Source organism: Cariama cristata, unplaced genomic scaffold (genome assembly GCF_000690535.1).
Source record: "Cariama cristata isolate BGI_N322 unplaced genomic scaffold, ASM69053v1 scaffold23, whole genome shotgun sequence".
Classification (NCBI taxonomy): Eukaryota; Metazoa; Chordata; class Aves; order Cariamiformes; family Cariamidae; genus Cariama; species Cariama cristata.
The window spans coordinates 16,093-26,875 of record NW_009607545.1 but is presented as its reverse complement, the minus strand read 5'-3'; the positions used below and the strand labels follow the sequence as shown (position 1 = coordinate 26,875).

General features: G+C 37.7%; 1 protein-coding gene across 1 annotated transcript in view; it reads right to left on the bottom strand.

Annotated features, from left to right (window-relative positions):
* IQSEC1 (IQ motif and Sec7 domain 1) overlaps positions 1-10,036 on the bottom strand; it is a gene marked incomplete at its 3' end in the record, with an annotated part of 34,874 nt that extends 24,838 nt beyond the window's left edge. Inside the window, exons 1-2 of the mRNA XM_009696744.1 lie at positions 9,761-10,036; positions 4,700-5,964 (exon numbers count right to left, since the gene is read on the bottom strand). Of these exons, the coding sequence (XP_009695046.1) occupies positions 4,700-5,958 (1,259 nt within the window). The remainder of the gene's footprint in view (positions 1-4,699; positions 5,965-9,760) is intronic.
* Positions 10,037-10,783: the final 747 nt, after the last annotated feature.

The following is a 10,783-nucleotide window of genomic DNA, read 5'->3' as shown; positions in this document are numbered from 1 at the left end:
TTAAAGCAGCAGTCAAAAAGCCTCTTGAAGCCTTCTTTATAAGCAAACCAGTCTCAAAGGCTGAATTTGCATTGGCAGGGTTTGGAGCCTGCAAAATAAACCTTTCTAGATAGTATTTTCCTTCTGCCTATAAGGGAGGAATGGTTTCTACTGTAATTTCTCCCAGACCTCATCCCTTTCAAACAACACTGAAGAAAACACCTAATTCAACACAGCTGGCCTCACCAAGCTTCCCTGGGAGCCCTGCACTCTGGGCATGCACCTGCAATCCTGCCTTTAGGAAGGCAATGAATGGTAACACACAATCTGACAGCCTATTGACAGATGAAATCACTACTACCATTCAAAAGTAGGAGAATGTACAGAAGCTGTTACTTAGTTCCAATTTCTTTGGCAGAAATCATTCCATTTAGGCGATACTTTATGTTCTAGTATAGTGGATACCACAAAACATCTTTTAAAAAGTCTACTACTTTAATCAACACTCAGGTTCCAAATTGAGTGCCAATTTATAGTTTTAAACAAATTCTATGATCAAGTAATAAAACTCCTAGAAAAATGGTTTTCAATTATCTATAGTTTTCTCTCTACTGTCCTATATTCTCCATTCTCTATGGACCTTTGTGCTACTGTTTTGCATATAATAGTGATTAAGTGAACTAGACCACCAGTTGTGCTCAACTTTTACTCCACCCATAACTGGCTATTCTAAAGGGCCTGTTACCAACATTGTGGAAAGCTACTTATTAAAGAGAAACTAATTGATCACCGACATTATAGGTAGTTACTTATTAAAGAGAAGTTAATTGGACAAATTGTTTAGAGGACAGAAAGCGTATCCACAAGATGTGTAATAAATCACTGATATGTTGAAAAGTACCCAACAATCTTCAACCCCCCCTTGCCACATCTACAAGACTGAACTGTGCAAACTCAAGACAATGAGGTCATCCAGTGAACACCAGAGGATGACCACCGGGGGTCCTAAAAGACCCCAAAAGACCCTTCCCATAATTAACTGTGCATGCCTGAAGGGGAGGCACCATATGTAAATGATTTCAGGGAAAAGTAATGAATATACGTCCCGATTCCAGAAATTACAATGAATATGTAATCAATCGTATCTCTATAATCTGTTCAGGGTAACAGTTGGGTATGCACGTCAGGTGGAGCGATCCCCCATCCATCCAGCCCTGAAATAAAGAGAATGCCTGCTTCTTAATACTACATTGATGTTAAGAGGTTTATTCCCAATTTCAGTGACAGGCCTCTGGTAAGAAAACTGCACTTTGGCTTCTGAAAAATTGTTATTGTAATAGGAAAGCCAGAAAAATTATAAAGCATCTGTTGAAATTTCAACTGACTTCCTATGCTTTAAAAAACTTCATTCTTTCAACAGTCCAAGTGAACAAAGCAGAAGTATTTACTACAATTCATGCATTTCTTTAAGCTTCTAAATTCTTTGCATTTCAGCCAAGTTTCACGTACTAGAAAGAAATTACATGATTATTCGTTAATTAAAGTTTGGGATCTTAATTTGCAATGAACATTTCAAAGACGCAATGACATTAACATGAACTTCTTGTAAAAGACATCCCTAAAATTTCCTCTGGTAGATGCTGATATTTGGAAAAAAACACTTCTTGTAATAGGTAACTTCAAAGCCACTTCTTTGAGTTCTGCACAGAGTCCTTCTGCATGGGTGGAGCACACATCTTCACAGGAGCTTGCTGCCAAGACTTGTACTACTCCCTCATTTTTATGATCATAAATGTGTCATGGAAGATGACGTGGTCAAAAAACATCTAAATGATTCTGCTGCATTGACTTAAACAGTGGAAAGTAGCCTAACAAAAAAAAAGTGTCCCATCACATTGCAAGTGTACATCTGGTCACACAATAGGAAGCACAAGTCAAAAAACATCTAAATGATTCTGCTGCATTGACTTAAACAGTGGAAAGTAGCCTAACAAAAAAAAAAAGTGTCCCATCACATTGCAGGTGTACATCTGGTCACACAATAAGAAGCACAAGCAGTTTGCAACACAGGACTGAATGCGTAGGCAGACCCTTGCTCATATGAGATGCTGGGCAGTTGCATTTTTGCCATGTCATGGGAGAGAAACTGCGAAGACAGGACTGATTTGCAGAAGGTCCATCTGATCTGCAGATCCCCTTCCTGGCCCATGTCTAACCAGACTCGGCAATCCTCCTTTACACTGTCTGGCATGTGAAATAGCAGCCTTCGCCAAGTGAACTGACATCTAGGACATCATTTTCTCTTCAAAAAACATTTGGACACACAAGACGCTATGACCTACTTCATATGCTGAGAACAATGAGCATAATGCTCAGAAGTTAATTGAAACTAATGCACCTGTTCAGCACATATCTAAAAGGAAAAAAGATTCTTCATCTTCAAGAAATCATCAGTTGTAAATCCTGGCAAGCGCCTGAACACAATCTCTATCCCTTCATTTACCTCAGAAAATGCAATTTACAATCCCACCTGATACACTCTTAAGAGTCTCCTTCTGAACTTTTTAAAGAATAAAGCTTTGGAATTTTCCCAGCTCTCTTTTCAAAAGAGTTTACAGGTTCATGCACCATCTCATTCTAGGATAGTTCAATACCTGACATTGCACAGAGGGGAAGTAAGGCTATTAATGAAAGTGTCACAATCTGTGGACTTGAAGAGCCATAATCAAAACCAAGATACATGGGATATAGAATCAGAGTGACTCAGCAGAAGGTAATGAGAATCTTCAGTTCTGTATCAATACTGGAGATAAAATGCGGTGGGGGAATGAAACAATCACACAGAGCAAAAGACCACGCACAGAAGTGCTGCCTGGAGTTCTGCGCAGTGCTATCTTTTAGAAGTCACTGCTAAGAAAATGCAAGTCATCTTACAACCAGCCAATATACAAAAAAGGTTTATTTCTGTTCAAGTCCATGCAGCAAGGTCACTTAGATGTGTTTCAAATAACAGCCTCTCTTCTTCTCTCTTCCTGATATTTATTTTTCACTTTCAGCCTCCTACTGATATGGCATGCCACTAGAAGCATCTGATGATTTCCAATGCTCTCAGTCATCGCTGCATGCTGCTTGAGCACTTTTTCCATTCACCTTTTTTCTTACACCCTTCTGCAACTGACTCAAAAGACTGTATTATCAAGCCTGAAGTTCACTGATCATTGACTGCTTAAGGCAAAAACCCAAGCAAACACCAACTCTTTTAAATGTCAGCCAAATAGTACCAGCACCTTCCTCCCCTCCGTACCCTCCCAGGACATTAATGTTTTCAAATCCTTTAAAAAAAGAAAATTGATATATCTTCCTACCCAGTCTACTTCATGAGCAGTAAAAGCTGCAGAGATCCTATGACTTACATAATTCCAATTGGTTAAAAGCTTCTGTAAAGGCCTATTAACTTTTTATAAAGATAAAAAAAACAAACCTGAAAGTTTTACAGCCAAACCTGGCCAATCCATACTTAGTACTGTAATGCACAGCCTCACGTGATAGCATCAAAAAGCTTTAATTATCTGCAGTGTTACAATGTATTATTGTATGATGAACCACTGATCTATTATTCCAAATAAAACAAATCACAGCAGTGCTAACTGAAAAGGAGGGCTGAACTCATTCAAGCTGTAGGAGACTGTGAAGCGAGGTGCATAGTAGGATGCTGAAATATCTATTAGCTCTTCAGAAGCCACAAAATTTTCACAGAGAAATGCTGAAGTACTGTGTAGAAAATTTCAAAAGCTTATACAAACACTGTGAACTGACAACAGTGTTTTAAAGAAAAATAGGAAAAAATTCTGGCACTTAGCATCTTTCGTGTAAGTACTCTGAGGAACTTTACAAGCACTAATAGCAAAAAGGTTCAAGTAAATTACACCCATTCTAGGGTAGAGAAATTGGCACACTAGGTGTTAACTAAGCAGTGAAGAAGAACTAGGAATTCTAATGCCAACCACCTAGCTGTTCTTATCTTCAGATTATGATAGTTCTAATGAGAACTGTGTAACTCCAATAATGTGAATACAGAGTTTAGAGTAGTGTATTAGTTGTTACCCTCTATCGTAATATTCATGGTTTTCTACATCCACATGGGAGTGTCCAAAGAAGAAAGTATTTCAATAAAACAAAGAAACTTGAGAAAATTATTTTATAGAAATTTTAAACAACTGCATACATGGGAAAATTAACAGTCATAGACAGAAATACAAATTTTATTATAAATAATAAACATTTACTTAGTGTAAAAATATTGAGCGCATCATTTTTTAGTATCAAAGTTTTGATGAAATGTACTGAACAAATTCCAGGCCCTGCCTGTGTTAAACAGGAAACTCATCTTACACTGCTTGGTATTTCTAATTCCCGTATGACAAGTTTTACAACACCTACATGATTAGGGCAGGAAGAAATCTGAATTTTTTGTAACACCAAAAATGGATCAGGATTAAGCCACCATATTTTTCAACAAGAAAGGAATCTGATCCATCTTCTTCAATAGTTTACTGCCATATATATATATACACACACATATATTCATATATTTTTCTTTTCCCCTGAAGCTGTTTAACTATGAAGACGCCAACTTGTAAGTACTCTAACGTGAATAGTCACCACAAGCAGCTACGTTTCTACCAAACACAGAGAGAAAAGGAGGAAACGCTGTACTTACTTGTTAAAAAGATTCAGTCCAATCCTATAATGGCGTTTCCTGATAACATCATTACTGAAGGCAGGGGAATCCCAGCTGTTTCGAGTTTCTTTGTGGTATGTTTGTTTGCTCAAGGTTTGCTCCCTTAGGCTGTCTCTAGAAGAAGATTCTGAGCTGCAATTTATTGTATCATTAGAGTTGGAAGTGCTATTGATGCTGTCATTGTCTCCATCAGAATAATCGGACTCTGATTTGCTTTGCCTGTTTGCTGTGCCATTGATAGCTAAATGACTATCTATAGGCCTAGCCCTATGTCTTGCCTCCTGTTCCTCTCGGGATATAATCTTGGCAGGAATACTGTGAGGGATGTGTTTTGGGCTTCCTTGTTGACTAGTGATCCCTCGGTCATAGGCATTTTGTCTCTTTAATGAACCTCTCTCTGAGCGATCACTCAAGTCCACTGAACTGTCACTGGGTGGCTCTATAGTGAGCAACGGTAGATGATCCATTCTGATCCTCTGTTCCTGACATTCCAGTGACGGGGTACTCCTGCAGCTCGTATCAGTGTCTATTTTATCATCTTTGTGGGTCATGGACCAATACTCTTGAGAAGAGTTCACGGACCGGAGCCTCAAATCAGATTCTGTGCTGGACGGTCTGTCTACTGACTGGGAAAGTGGAAGGGGTGGAGATAACTCTTCTTCATCGATATATAATGTAACATCACTGTATGATGCTGTCATCTCATCAAGCTTCCTGTGGTCCACATTGTGAATCGCTGGTTTAGTTTGCGCGCAACTATCCCTTTCCATTTCACGACTTCTGACTTGATCCGGAGTCTGGACTTCCTCAGAATGTAGACTACGGCAATTCAGTGCATCATCAATGGATTCTGCAAGGGATTTCACTTGCCTGGAGAAAGCATCCTCCAGTTCTGTTATAGCATCAGCAAAATCAGTAGATGCTGCTGGAGACTTCATTGTAGCTGACTCCCCGAGGTCACCACGTTCAGACTGTACCAGGGATCCCAGCTTTGACCCATCATTTGTAACAGAAACTTGTTTTCCTTCAAAGTAAGAGCTGTGGACTTTCTCAGGTCCTTCAAAGGAAAACTGCATTCTCATATTGGACAGTACAATGCGTCTTGACATACGATTTTCAGACATAGAACTTCTAAGACGCTCAAAATTTTTGTTCATCTGATACTGGCGAAAAGCTGTTTGTATAGTACGAGCGGCATGTCTAGTTATGAGACGGCCTCCATATTTCCGTTCTAGCATTTCCACCTGTGAAAGGGTGAACACAATTACTTTGGAACTTGATGCAAGTTAGAGCAAGGTTAAAGCATAACAAAAAAGAAAATTTCTTTTAACAACTTCAATTTTCAGACATTTTTCAAAGTGCATACTGTTTTTCAATTAAAAGCTCAAAGCTCCAGACTAACAACTGCACAAATAGTGAACCAAGTAGTCATTTGCAAACTCCACCATTAAAATACAGACAAAAATATGACTATGTGAATACTGTCATATAAAATTAAGGTGTTGGCAATTTGTGTGTGTTGAAATTTTGGTTTTCATACATTAACATTGGTGTGCCCATGTCAAAGCAGACAAGATAGCCCTCTAACACACTCATTCTTTCTCTGCAGGGACAAGTGCAGAGAAGTGAAATTCAAGTCTAATGAAAACTGCCATATTTTGGGAGTAAATTCTAGAATTGGCCACCAACTTTCCAGGCATGTGTTGCTTTCTACATGAATGAAAACCAGCTAGCATTGTTTCACCCAGGTCTGTTATCAAAGCAAAACTGAGCCTCCCAGACCATGTGCTTCCAGAGAGATTTCTCTGATGGATGACCCACATACAGAGTCTTCCTTAAACCAAGAGCATATTTCAGACTTTCTAAATACAAATTCAAATCCATTTTCATTCTTGTAATTACACTCAACATTGCCAATGTTTCCAATTAACTGAATGACTATGCAAAATAAATACACTATGAATGCTATCAATTTAACCTAGTGAAAATGACATGTCAATACCTTTGGAGTACTCATTAGATATTTTCAAACCTTTCCTTCCAAAACACAGAAAGCATTACTTATTTAAAAAACACTGAACAAGATTAATAACTAATTTTACTTCAATATTTTTTGTCCCCAATATTTAATTTCTGTTCTGATTAGTCTTTGTTGGATCCCTATTATTCATAAACACAAAACATCCGTGACAAATCAATATGTTTAGTACTACAATTAAACCCACCATTTTTCCAGCAGCATTTTTGTGTAGGACCATGCAATTTTCATAATACTGCAATGATTCAAAAGTCATTTCTCCTCACTTGCAAGTCCAGGTACCCTTTTTCATTAGGCACCAAGTTTTAATTACTTATGTTACATGCATGAGCACACACAACCTCTCCCCCTCACACTTTGGAGATCTCTCCATGTAATTGTTAAGTTCAAATACTGAAGTGCAGAGGGTTTCATCCCCCTTCTATGGAAGGAACAAAACGCTACTAAAAAATATTTTCTAGTCCATTATGTCTACCATTTGGGAGTAGTTGACGTATTTCTTTCAGTGCTATTGCTAGATTCAACAGCTCCCATTCCCCTTCCATGTTAAAGATGATCTCCTTTTCTGCTTGGTGTTTTTAAATGTGAATCACTGATTTTTTTTATTTTTTTTTTTAACTGTAGATGCAAAAAATATTATGCACAGTTATTGGCATAAACTGAGGAGGTCAGCTTCTGAGATGGGCTCAGATCAGGATTACTGTTAAGGAATTGTTCTTTTGACTGTGTCCTGAAACTTCTTTTAACTAAGCTCAAAAAGCTGTGACTGATCTGAACTGGGAATCTGTAAATCTCTGCATAATTTTTTATAGTTCGTCTTTAAAACAATTGTTCAGCCTTTCTCCCCCAAATGGGGGTCATATTACCTCCACATTTGCACATGTCAAAGAGGCTATGAGGTTACTTGTAAGACACTCTGAAGATCAAAAAAAAATAATTAAGAACTTCTGTCACAACCCTGCCACTGCTGCCACACATTTGCTACTGTTTCTATCCATAGTATACATTAGGGCATGTGTGGTTAAATAAATCTTAAGAGATTATTTTGCTGGACTAATCTCAAAACAAATGATGAATTGTCAATTTAGTTCTCCTCTCAAAATTAAATGTCAAACCTAAAGAAAACTAGCATAGCTGGTATGAAAGAATAAAGCAAAACCTAATATTCTATAAAATAAATTACCTGCACTTTATTCTTGCAAACAGGCTGTTGTCCTTCAGGTTTACATAGAAAATAACATCAACATTGCTTATCATTAATTAGGGGGTTTTGGTGGGAATTTTAATTGAGAGTATTTTGGAATTTGCCTAGATGATTTACTAGATTTGTGACTAGTATTTCTAATAAATTTTAATGTGTATTTAATGCACTTTAAAATGCATATTTAATGCATATTGCCTTTAGGTAAAGCCTTGGACATTTTCCTAAATAGTTTTTAAGTCTCTAGTGAGATTTCAATGAGAGCTTTTTCAAGAGCAGTAAGCAGCTCTTCAGTATCAAGCTTCCTTTATGTATCACTGTCACTTTTTATTGTGTAGGACTCCCTGAACAAGTACAAAATAACATCTGCAGTCCTCATTCTCTACCAAACCGGCATAAAAGGACAGATGGAATTAGGCTCTGTGGAATATCTGCAGTGCAGGAGTCCTCTTTAGTAAGCGTGACACTCTAGATCAATCCCTTATGAGACATCTAGCAAAAACGACTGCCAAAGGTGGAAAAGGAAGTAACATTTTAGATCTTACAAGGAGGTCCGATTTATCATAGAATCATAGAATCATCATGGTTGGAAGAGACCGCAAAGATCATCAAGTCCAACCATATACCCAATAGCAGAGTTGGCATAATCTAGATCAAGAATCAGGAACTTGGTATGTGCCCGCTCCAATACAGAATTTGGTGAGCATAACGGCTAAACTAAACTCATACTTGCTATCCCAAACACTGTCTTCAACTTTAAGTCAGAGCTCAAGCTCTGTTCTTCCAGGTCTCTCTGGAACAACATTATACGATCCTCCAACCTGAAATTTCAGAACAACAAACAGATGGCAAATGAGACTTAGCCCCTACAAATTTCACCAACTATCAACGTGTGGTTCAAAACCAGGAGCAGTTCGTGTCCTGTCTGCAGAATTTTGCCAGCTTCCACTTTCACCATGTTACCATACAAGTTGGAGTGACTATGCAATATGCCACAATGATTCACAGTAAACAAAATATTCTGCGGCAAGAAAGATCTCTAACAACAGGAAAAAAAAACCCAACCAAAACCACTGATATACTGGCTACTGTTTATCTATCAGTGAAATCCAGTGCATCCTACATATTTGCTTACCTTAAGCTATTACAGTATCATTTTCAAATTATAAATATGAACTTGTATGGCAATAAACATCTTTCAAATAGGACTACATTTATAACAAAACTAAAAAGGAATGGCTGAGGCTGACTTTCTTACAGAAGTGCCTCTTTAGGGACAAAGGCTTTGAACATCTACATAGTTTCCATCCAGTTCCTTGTAATGCATATGGGAGTTTTGCCTAGTTGACTGAAACCAACTAAGACCTTGAATTCACCCCACAGATAATGACAGTACTACTTGCAATAAGTTCTTCCTTTCTTTCAGCAACAACAAAGATACCCAGGTTTCAAAATTACTCATTTTCTCAGAAAAATACTTTGCATTATTGCATTCTAGTACTTGTCCCAAGCATGAAATCACAATTCCTAGTAGAGCTTTTTTTATTTTTAACACTATTAACATATCTTTTATGTCTTTCTTAAGGAAGGGGGGAAGGTGTATGGAACACAGGGATGACACAACAGAGGGAAAAAAAGGTCAAAAACCTCAGAAATGCTGACATATGACTATTTTGAACTAAGTTGGTGACAGGAAAAAAAGGTATTTTCAGCGTCACAACTGAAGTGATACTAGAAAAGATTTTTCTGAGTTTACAGACATGCTACTGTTGTCATAAATTAGGTAAAAAAGCTCAAATACCTGCTTATCTTGTAAGTCTGAAGAGAGTTCATAGCTCTCAGAAAGTGATCTTGACCTTTTAATAGCTTCTTCCTCTGCTTGTTTTCGCAGTATGGATGTTGAGTGCTGAAGTTTTGGCCTCCGAGATTTTTGTTGTCCAGGGGAGACAGAATACAGCCCGTAAGCAGAATGATCGTAATGGTCTGGACTTATAGCTGAACTGTGTGTTATAGGTCCCTGATGGTAAGCAGATGGGCTATCCAAAGATGTGCCAGTTTCACTGCTTGGAGCTTCACCCTCAACACTAGACAGAACGAAAAGAGAGGAAAATCGTCAGGTGAGTATTGTATACCAAAATTCTCAGCAACAAATAGCATAGCTTTGCTTAGTATCATTTTATGTAGGCATCCAGCAGATTTTGTTTAAATTCAGATGCAGTTAGTACAGAGTAATGAGGCTTTCCTGTCAAACATCATAGTTTTCACTGCAATCTAAGCAAGTCCCTGTTTCTGTTGCAGAGGTCATCTTTAGAGCATGAGTCAAGCAGAATGGAGCTTTCAAGCATTATTCAACTTTATACAGTAATTACTAATAACATTCTGAGTAAGTCCCTCAGCAACTACTCTGTAAACTAAATGAAAACTTTTAAATTCTTATAAAGGTGCTCATTTCCAAATTGTTCTACTTCAAAATGACAGATGTTTATTTCTGTCTTTCCTTGCTTTGACAAATAAAAGCAACACTTTCTTACTGTTATATTACAGTTTGATACAAAAGATTACTTTCATGTTACTCAACAGAGATTTGGAATTTAATGGATCTTGTGAGCTACTGTGTTTCCAGAAATTGAATCTGTGAAAGAGTACCTACAGGAGAAATCTCATTTATTTCTATGTTAGTGAAAGATTGCTCCCAAGGGATACTTTTGGCATGCTTTGTAGTAAAGCACCCCAAGGGACAGTGTTTCTAGCTAATGAAAGCAAAATAGTCTCAGGTATGGAAAACACAATAGGAACTATCTGGCAAATAAAACACTTTGTTTTC